The 18,120-nt window shown below is 31.1% G+C and overlaps 1 protein-coding gene across 1 annotated transcript; it reads right to left on the bottom strand.

Moving 5' to 3' along the window:
* Window positions 970-18,120, bottom strand: LOC109359940 (mannosyl-oligosaccharide glucosidase GCS1-like). The gene is made up of 22 exons (XM_019604633.1): window positions 17,911-18,120; window positions 13,695-13,768; window positions 13,061-13,312; window positions 10,367-10,541; window positions 9,703-9,789; window positions 9,516-9,584; window positions 9,186-9,282; window positions 8,318-8,400; window positions 8,032-8,139; window positions 7,505-7,626; window positions 7,090-7,197; window positions 6,929-7,002; window positions 5,867-5,992; window positions 5,718-5,785; window positions 4,978-5,127; window positions 4,809-4,859; window positions 4,177-4,233; window positions 3,902-4,051; window positions 1,992-2,083; window positions 1,777-1,886; window positions 1,632-1,695; window positions 970-1,400 (listed from the first exon to the last, which is right to left on the bottom strand). The coding sequence occupies exons 1-22, from the start codon at window positions 18,079-18,081 to the stop codon at window positions 1,256-1,258; spliced, it is 2,433 nt and encodes an 810-aa protein (XP_019460178.1). The 5' UTR covers window positions 18,082-18,120; the 3' UTR covers window positions 970-1,255.

Below are 18,120 nucleotides of genomic sequence, written 5' to 3'. Positions count from 1 at the left end.
CCTTCTGTACTAACGGTTTTTAATCATAGAAGTGGACGTGTGGAGCAAGTTTGGTTAGGCCGGCACATCAAACTCCAAAATTTTATATGATTTGAATTGTTACTTTTTATTAAATTTGAGTTTTTTTTAGCTTGGACCTATCAAACTATAGTAAAATCAGGTTTACGCTGAGTTTATCCCAACGGGTTCTGGCTAAGCGTTTTTTATTTTATTGGACATTTGGCTTTGTATTAAGTATTATTGGCAATTTGGACAAAGTCTATGGAGTTCACCCGTCCGCACTTATTGGTCAAACAAAACATAAAAAATGTGTTCATCTATCTTAAAATATCCTCTAATATGTCCTATGGGAATGAAGTATCTCCTTACATAAGGAGATAAGTTATCTCCTCCTGCCAGTGAAATCATGACATGTGTCATGTTTCATAATTTTCTATAAAAATATTTTTAAAAATAAACAAAATAGCACACATGTCACATTTTTATTGGTCAGAGGAGATAAATTATCTCCTTATATAAGGAAAGAGATACATTATTCTCTTTTCTTATTATGAATATTCATTTCTATTTTATATATATACTATTACTTTTGTATTTTATATGTAACTTACCTACTATACATTTATTTCATGAAGACAAACATTTCCTAATAGATAATTTAGACAAGAGAAAAAGATGTATATACTGACACTTATGAGTTTTATACACTGTCACTGCATAATCTACCAATAATATTTAATTATTGTTGACTTTTCAAAAAAAGTAATCTAAATAAATGGTAGATGATGAGGTAAATCTTTACACCGACAGTTGATAGATTCTATACTCACAGTCATTGTTGAAGTGAGACAATATCATAGCCAATGACTTTCAGTGTATGCATGTTGTAAGACTCATTTTGATAAAGGAAATTAGATTTGATATCAAACTATCATACGGGAAAAAAAGAATTCTAGGAAATGATGTTTGTAGAATATAACATATAAAACATCAACCTTAAGTTGGTAGAATATAACATATAAAACATCAACCCTAAGTTGGTAGAATATAACATAAAACATCAACACTAAGTTGGTAGAATATACAAATTTTGCATTCAACATCCAAGAAATATAGCTTGGATGAAGCCTAAGTAAGAGACTTTTTTGGCCTAGCACAAATATATGCTTTGGTCCTCATCCATCAAATTGAGATTTGAAGGTTTAAGAAATTGAAGTTCTATCTTTGCCATATAATTCTCCATGTATATTTTATACTAAATTTTGCCATAAGCTTCTGCCATGATTAGTACCACAAGCGATGTCCAACCCGTAAATGGATGTGATCCATGTCCCTTACCTTCATCCTGCTCGAACTGCTCCCACAAAAATCCAGTATCTTTATAATTGCGTACTACATTTCTGCAATAAGGTGGAAATATAAAAGTACCGCCCAATATAAGAGGTAGATGTAAGCAGCTGTATCAACAATCAGAAAGGTTGTTTATAGGATTTCAACCTATGACCGCATGTCACTAAGCAGCAATGTTAACGTTAAGCCGAGGCTCACTAATAAGGTGGAAATATATTTTGTATAAAAAAACAAAATATGTAAAAAGCACTCTAACAGGACCCAGAAAAATGAAACAATACTTGATTAAATTGCTTCTCAATTCTTTGTAGAGAGCTTTGGAGCTGTCCTGGTATGGCCCATCCTCTGCCAGAATTAACACAAAGATTAGTTTCAGGAAGACATGAATATTTGCATATTTTATTTTCCTGCATTGTCCCGTGTTACCTTTGGAGTAATGATGAAGTGCTGAAAGAATCATGTAATTCATGTTTATCCAAATTTGGCCTCTCCAGTAAGGAGATTCAGTCTCTGAATTCCATTTCATGTACAAGGAACTGTGACATAAAAAATATCACTTTTTTCTCCACTAGTATCAATGTGATGAACAATGTAACTTGATGTAAATCTATTGAAAATGCATTGGAGTATAGATAGTAAACCTTGTCTTGGCAAGAGAGCGTAGTCCATAGTTAGTCCATAAGAGGCTGCGATTTGAAATTAGTTGAAGCTGCTTTTCCAGAATTGGTGACCCCTGAATGATACAGCAACATTAAATATGCATCTAATGGTGAAATCATACTAGGAATAAGTTATTAGTTCTTAAGGTAAAAATCGCGGTATAAAGATCTGACATCTATTACTTACAGTTACTGGTATGAGCGGGCATGGTTTGGTTTTTCAAACAAAACAAAGCTAAACCATATCAAACCAATAATATGGTTTGGGTTTTCAAACTAATCTAGTATCAAAAGCAGTTTCAGTTCTAAGAATAGTGAGTTACCTACTGTATCAATTCTAGTTGCAAAAAAGTTTTGGCATCAATTCAAAAAATAGTTTCAACTCTAGTTACACTTTTACTTCCAGATCCAAAAAGTAGTTTGAAAAAAAGTTTTTCAATTCCAGTTTCAGTTCTAAAAAAAGTTCATGTTCTGGTTCCTAAAGCATTTCTAGTTTCAATTCCAAAAACAATTCCAGTTCCAATTCCAAAAAAAAAACTTGGTTGTAGTTTAAAAACCAATATCAATTCCAGTTTTAGTCTAGTTCCTATTCCAGAAGGAGTAATACTATCCTAAAATATTAGCCTAAAAGTCCTTCCAACCATAGGAAAGTAATGCGTCACTTTCTACCCGAATAAAGTTGCATGTTACATTTCATGGTTATGGGGATTTTTAGGTTAGTTTGTTAGGAAAATATAACACTTTTCTTCCAAAATATAGTTTCAGAACTGCTCTACTAACAAAATAAATTCCAATTTCAATTCCAGATTTAGTTCTGGACTTAAAACTAATTTTAGAGTGGGTTTCGGAACTGGTTTTATCTTGGTGAAGGGAGGGGCATTTGAAAGACAGAACAAATTTAGGCACGGAGTAAAGCTATAAACTTCAATATTATTGATATTGTAAACTAATTTGGCATCATTGCTTATCCAACTCCAAAATGAGCACAATATACACTTGTTTTTACTGTGCACCAGTCCAGGAAAAGTAAATAAAAGTCTAGCTACTTTTATATTGAATTATACTATCAATGGATATAAAACTCTTGCTACTTTCACAAAGTTTAGATTTCATTTCATTGAAATTATACTGAAGTAAGGGCTTATGCATAGAAGATATAGGGAAACATAGTAAAACTACCACTCATCATATCTGATCATGATAAACAAGTAGTAAAGTACATTTTATTTATGGAGCAAGGCCTTAGTAGCACAAAAAAGATCTAGTATATAGCATATTCATGGTATCTTTGCAGGTGCTCTGGTAGCATAGTAAACCCATATGCATATGCATTCCATGTTTACATCGACTACTCATAAATTTCTGAAGAAGTAATTGCTTTTTAACAAATCAGAAAGCAAGCACAGAAGGGTTACTATCCTGAAAATTTGTATTGACAAGGGGTAGGGACTGTTACATGAGATCAAATCAATACCTAGAGGCTCTATTATTTTTGTGAAATCCGAAAATCATACAAAGACACAATGGCTAAGAGTTGAGAGTATCAAATCGCACAAACCGGGGCTAGGCATTATATCGTGGAAGTGTGATAGTCACGTTGAGTAATAATAAAGGGCAACCCAATGTATAAGGCTACCACCTAATAGGGTATGTGTAAGTAGCCTTATTCCTACAAACAGAAGACTGTTTCCAGGATTTTTGGTAGTAACATTTAATGAAAGGGAATTTTCATGAAGGGGAATGATTCAGTTAACTGTAAAACTAGTACATTTATTTGGGTCAGTCAAGCAACTCATCTTCGATTATAAACATGTGTTTGGTTTTAAAACCATTTATAAATACCATATTTTTAGCATTTTCAATCAGCTTAGTTTTAGTTTGGTTTTACTTACAGGTGGAATGATCTTTGCCATGAATGGGAACAAACTAACATAACCAATGTGAGGAACAAATCTCAACTCAGGCTTCTCCATAACAACCCGAACAAGCTTACGAGCAGTGTGATTGTATCCTACCTTCACTTCTCTCCATTTAAGTTCAACCTGCCATGGTTAAGCATGTAGAGAAAATCTCATTCTTAGACTTGCATAGTGGATCCATGCGCTGTTGATCTTGCAACATTATGTGTAATATACTAGTACTAAACAGAAATAACAAGACATTATACCTTTTCTGTATGATTTCCAAAATCAAGGTAAGCACCATATGCATAATCAAAATGCATCTGTATGGATATCAAGCACAAATTAGGCATGACCAAAAACATTAAAATGTGGTAGAAATGAGTTAACTCTCTAGTGTATATAGAAATGTGATGAAGTCAACTGCATGGTTTGCTTTCAATTTCCTTTATCCCAAACCATCTAGAATTAAAAGGAAAATCAGATTATTTTTATCTTCTACATTAAAATGAAAAGGTTTTCTTTTCACATGATTTTGCTCCACACTAACAGCATGCATAATGAAATATCAAGGAATGGTCAGGTTTGGGTTTTATCTTCCCCAACTCCGAAACCGAACCCTTCAGGTTCAAAAAATGAACCTCATCCCCGCCACAGTCGGTTTTCTGATTTTGTAATGTATGCATAACTTTACTAATATATATAAGGAGCAGTATCACTAACACCAAACCTGAATCCAATCATGAATGGGTTGAAACATAAACCCAAACCCAATTAAAATGTGTTTTCCCATCATAATTCAGTTGGGTCAGATAAATATCAATTGGTTCGAATTATATTGTCATCCTTAGCGAAAACTCCAAAGAAAAGGAGAATGAGAGAAAGGGTAAACAAATACCTGGTTCAGTAAATCATGATCCGATAGCAATTTAGCAGTGGAACCATAATTCTGCATCATTTCATTCAATGTGTCGATATTAAATTAGGTGATATAATTCCTTGGTGCAACAAAATTTATAATGCATTGCTACAATACTGTTCAATTAATTTTCTTCCTAATTATATACCTTGTCAGGTTTGGTTTCCTTATTCAACAAAACTTCAATGGAATACATGCAATCTGCTGCAAGGAACATCCAACACCTAATATCCAAGTGACATTCATCACCACTTGGGTGTGAAGCACGTGGATAATCGTCCAACCCAGAGGAAAGTGTCTGAAGATGCCATAATTTATGTTACTTAGGATTAAGGATAAGGAAAGTTTTGTCATAACTTATAATCAAGTAATCAACCAACATTAACACAAACACTTACGGAATTGTTACATGATCCTTGTACGTGAAAAATAATACTTATGATTATAATATAAATATGTTTCCTTATACGAAGTCTTATCCCACAAACAAATATTTTTTCTAGGATCTGAACTTGTGACCTCATGGTCAGTAAGCAATAAATAGTAAAAATATTATTTGACTACATTATCACTTATGGCATTGTTACATGATCCTTGTACTTAAAAAACATTATTTATGTTATACCACAAACAAACAGAGAAAATGTTTTTAGGATTCAAACTCGTGACCTCATGGTCAGTAAGAAATAAATAGTAAAAACATTATTTATGACCACATTAACACTAATGTTGTCCCCTTAACATTAGCTAAATCAATTTTGCACATGCCAATGTTTGTTTCAGTCAAGTTATTCATCTGATCTACCTTCTATATAGTTTAGGTTGAATTGTACATGTGTAGAGAAAGAAATTTAAAGTAGTAATGATAGTAAGAATGTATATTATGACCTTGGGATTTAATTCACGCATTGTCATATTGTCCCGTCCATGCCAATAATAGCTGTTCATCTTACTCCCTATTTTACATAGATGTCATATGATAATCCAAAAATAGACCATAAAGAAACAATCTACTTCCAACACATAGCAGACCGAACCTGACTGAGTTGTATTGAACCATTGGAACCATGCTTCCAATCGAACAAAAGCGCGGTCCAGGAATAGTGAGATCTTACTTCTATCCGTTGCAGTAAACTCATTATTGTTCAAGCCACTTACTATATCTGGGGAAACAGTTTGTTAGTCATTTTTGTGGCAAAAAATAGAAGAAAAATAGATGTCCAATGCAAGAGACTTCTCCATAGTGGAGTCTGATATGTGTGCATCCTTGCCCTAGTAAGCAAATAAGCCATTTCTAGAATTTGACCTCTATTTTACAAGACAAACAACTTTACCATTGTGCCGACTATTGAACATAACTGTAAAATAGGGGGTAATAACTTTGATGCTCTTCGATTGAGTCCTTATATCCTATATGATCATATAAATCAGGTTTCATTCTGAAGGATATATTCAGTTATTTTAAAAGATAAATAATTTTTAGAACAATGCATGTAACAAAAATAGCATCAACCCATTATGATTGCTCTCCAGCAGACCCCAACAAGATATAACATGTATTCAACTCAACAAAGAACAAACCAATGTTAGACATGCTTCTGATCTAAAGTGATATTTGAAGCTGTAATTGTACATAGAATTTGTCAAATCCTGTTCAATTATGACAAGGGAATGAGAAACAAGGATAAGCTGACAAGGGAAAGACAAAAAATAATCAGGCAGGAATTTGTTCATCATCATTCCTCAATGCAAAAGGAAAAACTAGCAACACAGTCTGGCCTTAAGATATGGCTTGCTTGAACTCGCTAATAGAGTAATGGGAATAGATCCAACTCCTCTCCGGTATCGAAGAGTCCATTACTAGTCAGAGATATTGAAATGTGGCACCAAAATGTTTTTAATGGTTCGGATCCTTATTTATTTTTTAATTAAAAAATTATAAAAACTTCAAAATATCATTTTCCCCTAAGAGTCTGAGAGGAATCACATTAATTGGGAACATGTTTGTTTCCTCCTTTTTCTTTCTTTTCAATGATGATTATCAAAATAGAAAATAAATAAGACAAAAAAAGGAAAACAAAAGGGAATGACAAAATTACCACTTAATGCTAAAAGCAGAGTTGGAGGATTTCCATTTGTTGGATGCTGAGGAACATATTCCTCTGGGACCCTACTGCAAGTATATATATAAGAAACTGTGTCACTAGGACAGCTACAAACTTCAAATTTGACAATTTGAACAAAATATGTTGCACTATACCTCAGTGCTTCAGCCCCTAGAATTTGTTCACGTGGTATCCATCCATCAATATTCATCAAATCTAACCAGTGTCCAATGATATCCAATGAAATATGAATATCCCAACGCCTGGTTAGTGGGCACACATGCAAATAATGAACATTTACAGATAACAGTGAATTGTTTGTTACATAATACTAGTCTATGAAGCACCGATACCGATATGGGTATCAGATATGGTACGTATCCGATACGTTGATACTAGTTAGTCTTGTGCAGTCAAGAATATCGGTGTTTCATAGATACTAGTTAGTCTTGTGCAGTCAAGAAAAAGCAACACTTATCTCCACTTAAGGAGAAATTCAAACAAAAGGGATAATAATGATAATGATGATGGAGGTGGTGGTGAAGGATATTAGTCATAAGAGAAACTAACCAGATTAGAAGTTGATGAAAACCTTCATCCCATAAAAAACCTCTTGGAAAGGAAGGTCGGCTTGGTATGGCCGTGTAAAGTTCAGCAGGCCAATAAGATAAAATGTTAACCTGTTCTTTAAGCTGAAAAGGAGAAAAACCAACTGGATGACTTTCCAAGTTCTAAAGAGCTGCTAACTATAAGTACAAAGAATAGCAATATGAAGGTGTAGAAAGGAAAGTTAAAGCCAATCACAGCAGTTAATTAAGGCATAGCAAAGCCAAACTGATAATGTGGGTAGTTTATGAGTAATGAGGGGGGAAAAGGGCGGATCAATACACGAGACTCTCACTTAGTGAGATCTGGGGAGGGTAGATGTATACAACCTTATCCTACAGCATAGATATTGTTTCTAGGATTTGAACCCGTGAACTCAAAAACACATGAAGATAACTTCCATATATAAGATAATCACGTGTCAAGACAAATGATATTAAGGGTTGCATGCATTTCAATAAGGATTATAAATAAAAAACAAAACAACGTACATTAAGGATGCTTGAAAGAGCAATCTTTGACTGGCCATAGAAGTAGCCTATGCCACCTAATAAGTTTCCAATAGCTGCCTTTCCAACAGGTATGGATTCTGAATCCACCTGGAAATCCATTACTATGATTAAGAATTTACTTCAAATAAATCTAAATGAATTTACTCTATCAAATGAAACTCACAATTCAGAGTGCATACAATTGAAACACCAAACAAGGAAAAAATCATTGATTATAAAGATAAAAAAAGTAAATAAACAAGTAATAGGACAATAAACTTAGTACCTTCTCAGCCAAATTGAAAACTTTCTCAAACTTTTCATCAAATGATTGTTCCTTATCTTTCAGTTGATTGCTCAGTGAAGTGCCTAAATTGAGCAGAAGAACCAAGAGTTAGCATTGATTTAGCAAGCTATTGTCGACTAAATAAAATAGTGTATAAATCTATTAAAAAGTACTCTAGCTCTCTTAAAATATATAACAATTAAATGCAAAAGCCACATCTAAAGAGACAAACCAAAAAGCCAAAAGAAATTAATTTGAAATCAAGTATGTGAAATCAATGCAAAAGCCACCTCTAAGCCACATGATCATGTCGTGTCCATATCACGAGGTTCTCACTAAGTAGGGTTTGGGAGGATAAATGTGCACAATCTTACTCATAACCTTTAGGTCACAAGGTAAGTAACCTTAACCGTTGTGTCGATGTTCATCCTCGAAGTATATAAAACTAAATGAAGTTACTATGAACAGAAAAGAAAATACAAGGGTAACCAAGTTCCAGCATTTGAGTAGCTCCCCTTCCTTATGCATCATTATAAGTCCTAACAGAGTTTCTTTCCCAATTCCCCTGACTGCCATGTTGGCAATCTGTTACACAAATCTTTCATGTTCTGTTATGAATCAGAGCCCTTGATCATTTACATCTACCTAACATACAAAATCCAAATACTTGGTTTCCAAATAAACAAAATTATAAACAAAATTATAAACATAACTGTATTAGCCCCTTTATGTTCATAAACATAAGGATCAGCATTTTAGAGCAATTACCAACTCTTGCAACAACAAAATAAATCACTTCTCTTTTTCTTGAAAGTGCATAAATCTACATGCCATATTTGGACAAACACTATACAGAGGTGGAAAAAACCTGTAAGATTACTGACACGCTCTTCTACTCTTGAGCTTTCTGAACCAGTTCCAGAAATAAGTACAATATCCGTTGTTAAAGGAAATTCCCTTATAATCTGCAGCAAGGATAAAAAAGAAAAGCATGAGAAGCACAATGACAGCAAAATCACACAAGAAAAATGTGTTTACAAGAGTTCATATAAACACACACACACACATATATATATATATGTGTGTATGTATGAGTCAATGATTATTAATTATGAATGGTGAATGGTATAGTGATGTCGGTGCATACATTATTTTCTCATTGTTAAATGAGTCTCAAGAAGTGTATATGCTCTATTACCTGAAAAACTAATACGTTTGGAGTATCATCTAATGAGTCAGATAGTTGCACTCGATCATGCCTTCTTATCTATTAGCACAAAAGCAGAGAAATCAACTCAGTACCAAAAAAATATTGAAAACCACATACTTTTACATTGCATTAAAATTATATCATTATATAGAAAAGTTTAACTACCCAAACATACTTGTGATGCAAGATTTTCCTCAACAAGATCAGATAAATTATGAAAGTTAAGTGTATGAAATCCAGAATAGTGCAGCTCCACATCATCCTGAAAAGGGGTTATAAGAAAATGAATCATGGGTTATTATTACAGAGCTTAAGATAATAGATAATCCAGAGTGACAATTACTATATTAGGGTAAGAGATGAAATATCAATACATGGGCTGATTAAAGGTCTAAGGAAAAAAGTGGTCCAAAACATAGTTACATGATTCTCTCATTTTGTCTAGGTACTGAGTTCCACGAACTGCATACCATGCACGTATGAGTTTGTCATAAAGGAAGTCTTCTAACAATAATATGTAAAAATTGACGAACTGTATAGAACCAGTACCATGCGCTGGAACCACTACCATGTAGCATGTAACTATTGTTGGAAACATTCAACTAAGTAGTTAAAATAACAAATAAGGGAACATTACCTGTTTGCTTCAGAAGATGGGGAGATTCACACATTTATCATATTCCTAAACATTTTAGTATAAGGAAATATGGGTCATGCTCATGGGTGCTTCTAAAGGAGGTGCAAGGCAATTATAAGTGATAGAGTCATTAACTCCATAAAAATGTCAAATGCTAACATAACCTTGAATATTCAACCATAACACCATTTCCAAACATTACCATTGATTTTAAATGTAACTGCCAATCTCCAATATCTGTTCGAGACCCAGATGCAAGTAAAGAACCCTTATGAGCATTCAAGTTTTCCATATTTATATCCAGAACATTACCACCTTCATCAGCCAAATAGAAAAATATCTGGGCACCTCTCTCCAATTCCTCATTCAACTTAGACCTGAACATGGACCACAAGAACAAAGCAACTCAAAGAATTAAAGTCAAAAAATAGGGCAATACTCAGAAATGCAGAGAATACTACAGAGAAACAAAAGTAAACTTTAATTACCAACAAGGCGTTGGTCTAGTGGTGTAACTTGTAAGACCTCGTTGGATTCCTAAGATGACCAAAAGGTCAAGGGTTCGATTTCTGGAAGCCACACTTATTGAAAGAGCCAGTTACGCACCCCAAAAGTGATTATTTCCTAACCCAAAAGGTGAGGAACTATCTCATACACATACTTGACTCATTTGGGTATGCATTTATCACTTTTTACATTAATTTTACAATTCATTCTTTATGACGAATCTGATACGTCGTGAATTCAATACATATAGGGTAAATGAGATAATTATATAACAATGATCCATTCTTCTACAGTCGTTTAGACTGTCAACTTCCCTTAATGACATATAATTATTTGTTTGCAAGTTGATTTTTGGAGGATGGAGAGAAAGGGAAAGACTTAGAAGTCATGAAATGTGGTAGCTCTTAATCCTTCCTTTCTCCCTTGAAAACCAACTCAAAATCATATACTAAATTATTAGAATGTGAAGTTCGCTCCAATATCGACCCTTTCTTTAATGGTGTATAACACCATTGTGTTGAATAATTGGCCTACTTGCATGAATTGTAAACCAAAAGCATTGCAATATGCTCCTCGACCGGAAGAGGATTAGGAAAAACCATATAGAAAATTTCTGAAGCAAAAGCATGAGTCTCACTGATTTATGAAAACCCCAGTTCTTGTTCTAGTTTGGTAACTAAATCCATGGCGGAAGAAATCACCAAAAAGGCTATGTTTGGTTTAAATGATGGAAGGGAATGGTTGGGCAAGAAGGCAAAATATTTTTCATTGTTTGATTTATTAATCTAAGAGGATGCGCCTCATGTTCAAATGATTGCCTTGTGACTGAGTTCTTAATTCTTTCCTAGCAAGCCTAATACTTCATACCATCAGCTATTAGCGGTAACCGTTAGGTGGGATGAGTGAAAATTTATTCTTATGACCCTAAATATTAATCGGGTCAACTTTTAAACCCGAACCTAACATAAAATCGATTAAATATATTGCAACTCATTTTAGACTTCTTAATATTATTTATTATGAATATGTAATTTGACATATAAAATTATATATGTATTATATATGATAAAAATTAGAGAATTAATGATACTTTCGACCAAACATGATGATTGAGTAATCAGGATGGGTCGCAGTCATGCTTGGTTCTCACCTTAATCTAAATATTGATCGAATTTAATTTTTGAATACAAATATGACCGTTGATCCAATGAAACTCAATCTTATTCAACTCAATTAGAAGGATATGATAAGTCCGATTCACTAGGTAGAACCTCTTCACCTAGCTAATTTATTGATATAAAGTGAAGAAATATCTCAATCATACAACCCTTATTTCCTAAATACAAACAATATTGCCTAAATACTTGCTTCACACCCTTATGTCATAAGACTTATTGGGATGACATCTCTCTATTTTTGTTTCCACATCCAATCAGAAAATCTTATTTAATTAAAAAATAATTAGAATAATAGAAATTAATATTTATACATTATTCTATATATTTGATTGACTTGCTATATAGAGATATGATTATCTTGGAATATAGAATCTTTGTGTAATAAGTACCTCTAGATACATACTCTAGAATTACACATTAATTTAATTCCACAAAACATCCACCTAACTTCATGTACACCTCTCTATGTAGAACAAGCATAGTGCATAGACACAAACATTGTTAATCAATCAATAATCATGGTCCTTCACTCCTTTCAAATATGGAGAATAACCAGAAGTGTGGGAGTTGTGTGAGGTTTTTACATAGTGAAAGGTAAAATTGAGTTTACAAAATTATGTGAAGATATATTAATCAATTTAGAATCAAAGATTTATTTTGCCCCCTATAAACTCAATTTTTTAAGGGGAGCCCAAATGAGGAAGAGAGACATTTTAACACTCAAATTTTACTTCCCTAAAATTTTGAACAAAATAAGATATTTTATAAAAATTCATCTATTTACTCCTCCCCATCCTCTCTTACCAAAATCAAACATATCAGAAATGAAGGACTATGAATCTATCTTATATTTTAAATAGATTCTAAGTATTATATTATCTATGGACTACATTAGAAATATTTATAATTAAGGACGATTTACATACATGTAAACCTTATTTAAATATAAGAATCATTTTTTAGTCTGTATATGAACCTAATTAAAAAAAAATTAATCTATAAGGATCTGTTTAAAAATTAAGCAAAAGACTAAGGATTAAAAAGTATTTTACTAGATTAGTGATATCATTATGTTTTGATTTAATTATATTTATATTTTTTATAAATTTTAAAATTACACCAACATTTTTGTAAAGTTTATACTATATATACTACACTGATATTAGCAAGGTCTAGCAATACTAAGAAGATTGAACTCTATATACACTTACTCATGAATTTGTGCATCAATTCGAAGTGCCCAATCCCCTCCATAACCACTATGTTCTCCCTTATATTTGAAGAACTTAGTATCCAAATTGATGCCATTATCAGCCAGAAGTTGATGCCCAAAATCACGTCCATTATGTTTTGTCCAACCATAAGTGCTTAATTCATCCTCATGTTTGCATACATGTCTCAACTTATATTTTCCATCCTTTACATTTATCCACATTAATCCACCAATTAAAGATTGTGGGGTCCTGTAATAACCCAAAAAAATAAAATATTATTACAAAATTAAAAAAGGCAACTAATGACAATACTTTTATAGCCAAATGTTTTTTTTATATACCAAAAAATGTGGTGGTCATGTGAATGGCACTTGTTTGGAGCAGTAGTCACACACCCAAAATGAATTAGTTCATTATCCAAAAGATAAAAAATACTCTTGGTAATACCAAAAATATGTTTTTTGATATGGTTGTAGTATTTTTATTTATCATTTATAAAGTTTTAATCAATGTAAAATCATATGTAAAACTGAACTTTTTATTACTCTAACCAAATATATATTGGTGAATCATGATTTAGTTAAGCTAAATTATGGTTGTACCTAAAGTAAACTAACACATAGATTCATACCTAGCACGAATTCCAAGATAAACTTGAGGACGATAAGTTCCCCAATATAAACTCTCCTTGTGCTCACCTTGAAACTGCATTAAATATCAACAAATTCATTCACATTTGTAAAGATTAATTAAGCCTCAAATTAAAAACAGTATATTATTTATTTATATATATCACATGTTGCTATAAATAATAATAATCTACCCCAGCAAAATTATTCCAATATGATTTTGTTAGGTATATATAAGTCCTTACAATTTTGTAACTATCCTTACAATGAGGGAGGGTTTAGTTAATTTCCTAACTAACTCACTATCATATGGATATCCTCGGCTCATCTATTCTACTCTATGAAGCATGAATATTGATACGTGTGTCGGGTACCATACGTATCCGATACGTCGACACATATTTTTTCCAAAATACAGGATACGATATGTTTGGGGATACGCGTATAAAATAATAAAAACACATAAAATATGATAAAATTATAAGTGTAAATCAAAATATCTAAAGTAAAAAATATGGAAATTTAAAATCACTGCCTCACGTAACGAATCTATCTTATTCTATTTTAATGAAAACGAATCTATTCTAAAATCATTGTCCTCCATAACAAATATATCATATTTTAATGAAAACGAATCTATGTTACCATGTTTTATTTGAAACGAATCTATATTATTGGAAACAAATATATCTTATCCTGTTTTATTAGAAACGAATCTATATATCATATACTTTACTGAAAACGAATCCAAATATCCTATATTTTATTGAAAACGAATTGAATATGTGTCTTAATATTTATTTATTTTATTTTATTTTTTTAAATTTTTGGATACTCTATGGATACGTATCTTTTGCGAATCCGAACGTATCCGTGTCGGATACGTGTCGGACACTGACACGTGAGGGTGTTTGACGAATCCGTGCTTCATAGATTCTACTCAATAAAGATAAAACCTAAAATAAGTAAATAACTACCTATGAAATATTTTATGCTTTCTTATTTAATCATTTATAACTCCTAATTTTATTTTTATTTATACTAATATTAATAAACATAAAATAACTACCCATGCAATATTTTATGTTTCCATATTTTATCTTTTATAACTTTTAATTTCATGTTTATCTACACTAATCTACAATAATACTAATAAACATAAAATAATTACCCCTAAAGCATTTTATGTTTCCTATTTTATCTTTATAACTTCTAATTTCATATTTATATAAATTATCACCATACTAATATACATTAATATTTCTTACTTAAACTACCTGAACAATTTTTAAACCCCCTCTCATATTTTTATGTTAACTGTTATTGTAGTTTTTCCATATTAACTGCCGATGTAGTTTTTTCATTTATTTGGCAGGAACAATTTTTATATGCTTCTTTATTAAAACACACACTACCAAAAAAACTGAAGATAAATTATTTATATGATTCTTTCATTAGTGTCACACTTTACCCAAAAAACTAAAAACTGAAGATAAATAAGTGTGTTGTAATAAAGAAGCATATAAGTGGTTAAGTGATTTTTTTAATCTTCAATTTTTTAAAAGTTATTATTATTATCTATACTTTTATACTACTTAATAAAGGAAAAACATAAAATAACTATTCATGAAACATTTTATGTTTCTCTATTTAATCATTTATAACTCCCAATTTCATGTTTATCTATACTAATAAATAAAGAGAAAACATAAAATAACTTACATGGAATAATTTTAAATTTGATGTTTCTAAATATTATATCTCTCTTAATATAAATTAATGCTTCTTTTTTAACTACCACGTCAATTCTTAAACATCTCATTTTTAAAATGATGTGATTTTTTCCGGTGGATAAGTGAATTATATTAATTATGACATAAAATTTGAAATGTGGATAAATTACTTAGTTATAATAGTTTACTTTCATTATTAACTTTCAACCTATATCTCATGATAATTTTCTTAAATAATATAATATAAAGTTGATATATTCTATATAAAAGAAAATAAGAATGCGGGTGACCGACATGATAAAATTAAAACTCAAAGAATTATTGTGGCGGGTATTTTTCACAAAATTCACTGTAGATTAAAAGTTTGCATTGTTTAGAATTTAGATGATATCAAAAGACCAAAAGGTGAAAGTATTAATCGTGTAATTTCTCATTAAATTTTAAGAAATCTAAAATGTCAAAGAATTTAATTTCTATTAACGATATTTGTTGAGAGAAATAGTTATACATTTCGAAAGAGATTAATTACTTACTCATAGAATGATAAAAATACATTTGATAGTACCAAAAAACATCATATCATAATATTTTATATTAATTTAAAATCATTTAGTACTCATTTGATACATTGATTATGCATTAAATGATATTGGTCTTGTGTGTAATTTTATAAGTATGATCTATATTGTATAAAATTTTATTTTAGTGAGAAACAATTAATAACAAAGTTTTTTTTGGTATTACTAAGATTATTTCTTTACTTTTAGTTGTATCTCATGTAACACCTCAGTTATGTCATACGACCTCATGTGAATAATGACCATTTATCATGAGGTCATGGGTTCGAGTCGCGGGAGGCTCCATTTTGTGGGGAATAAAATACTGCAGGAAGTATTTAAGCGGGTGGGTGGCACGCTCAGTGTAGTTATGGGCCAGGGAGGTCGCATGACATAACTACGGTATTACCGATGACACGTCAGTGTAGTCATAGGCCAGGAAGGTCGCATGACATAACTGAAATGTTACATCTCACAACAAGTGTAAGTGTAGCTCTCAGAAATCTAACTAATTATTTTACACAAATTCTCTGTCATCTATTTTATCTTAATCGAATGGTGTTAATTTCGGCTATCTCTTACTTTTCTCTATCCTTGAATCTCTCATTTCTTATCCTTAGTACTTGTGCGATGCACTCAGTGTTAAATTTCAATTTATTTTTTGTTATTATTCAAATAAAATGTGTATAGAAAAAATTAATTAGAATAAAACTTAAATAGACACAATGTCTATTAGGCACATTAGATCAATTAATCACATGATTGTTAAAAGAGTTTTATTATCCTTTTCAAATGCTTTTAATAAAATGAAAGTATTTGATCTGTTTTGCCTAATAGACGCATGCCAATGCAAGTCTTTCTCAATTAATTGAGGTTATACTTGATAAATAATTTGAAATCCAAATCCTGGAAAATCCAGTACTGAATAAAATGATAGTATATATTATTTAAAAAATTTAACATATAGATTTTAAATTATTTCAAATAATTATTTTTATAAATCAACAAGTTTATTATAACCAAACATTACTGGATTTTCCAGTATTTTAGAGTATCAAAGACACAATAAATTGATATTTACATTGGGGTTACTTTGCACATTTTACCATAATAATTTCTAAATTATTTTTTGTTGAATTATTGCTTGTATCTCCTAATAAGTTTACTCCTTTTCAAAACAAACAATCAATCAACAAAACATAATTCATGTTTAATTTGTTTAACTACAGGTAAACAAATTCTTTTTTTTAGGTGAGCTATTATTTTATCAATTTGGAGATAAAAGAACTTATTAACAATATTATTAATATCGTGTCAGTTAGTATAATAATACAATGATACAATAGTTGAACTAGAAATTTACTAATTAAACTATATACCAATTAAATTATATATTATAATAAAATAATATATTTATGAATATAAATAATATTATTTGTAATATATAACTGAGAAATGAATCAATGATTGAATATGGTTTGCAAATATTTTTAGGTATTAAGTAATTTAATCATACGTCCATTATAATTGTCATATCTATTAATATAGTGACAAATTCACCGGTTTTTCAATTTTTTTTGATATTACTGAATATCTTTAATCACTTTCAGGTGTATAAATCTTAAATATCGCCCAAATTTATTGTCACGAATTTTTATATCATGTGAACTTAGTATTGGGTTTTGAGATATGGTCACAATTATGCCCGAATTTCACACAATACGTGTCATGTGTTTATATATCCAACCCTCCTCTCGGAGGAAAATGACGTGTGAAGAGGGTAATCAAAATTACTTTTTTTTCCTCCAGATTATTGAGTATTCCATTAGTATAAATTTTCAAATTGTTGAAGTTTTCTTCTTCTTTTCTTCCAGTTAACTCTACAATTTGCAGTTAAACTTCAAATTTAGAAGTAAGAATTAGTTCACCTGAGGAAGGTCCATCAATTTTGGCGCAGGGAACGGTGTTATAACGCGAGGTTCTGACGTGGCAACATGAGGGAATATTGTAAAGAAGATGATGATGATAATATTGAAGAAGTTTATACACACGGCGTTGTTGATTATTGTTGCAAAGATTCTTCTTCCTTTACCCGCCATTTTCGGTTTAGTATTATTATGTGAATACTGAATACTGTG

The sequence above is a fragment of the Lupinus angustifolius genome, chromosome LG01, assembly GCF_001865875.1.
Source record: "Lupinus angustifolius cultivar Tanjil chromosome LG01, LupAngTanjil_v1.0, whole genome shotgun sequence".
Lineage (NCBI taxonomy): Eukaryota > Viridiplantae > Streptophyta > Magnoliopsida > Fabales > Fabaceae > Lupinus > Lupinus angustifolius.
This window is presented reverse-complemented; position numbering and strand designations above follow the sequence as displayed.

Bases quoted from the DNA above. Each gene is read 5' to 3' on its own strand.
- LOC109359940 (XM_019604633.1), bottom strand. From the start codon at position 18,081: ATGGCGGGTAAAGGAAGAAGAATCTTTGCAACAATAATCAACAACGCC. The intron at 10,542-13,060 runs GTAAGTGTATAT...GTCCATGTTCAG, and splicing joins ATTGATGCACAAATTCATGA to GTCTAAGTTGAATGAGGAAT. The intron at 5,786-5,866 runs GTTCGGTCTGCT...TATGTAAAATAG, and splicing joins GTTCAATACAACTCAGTCAG to GGAGTAAGATGAACAGCTAT.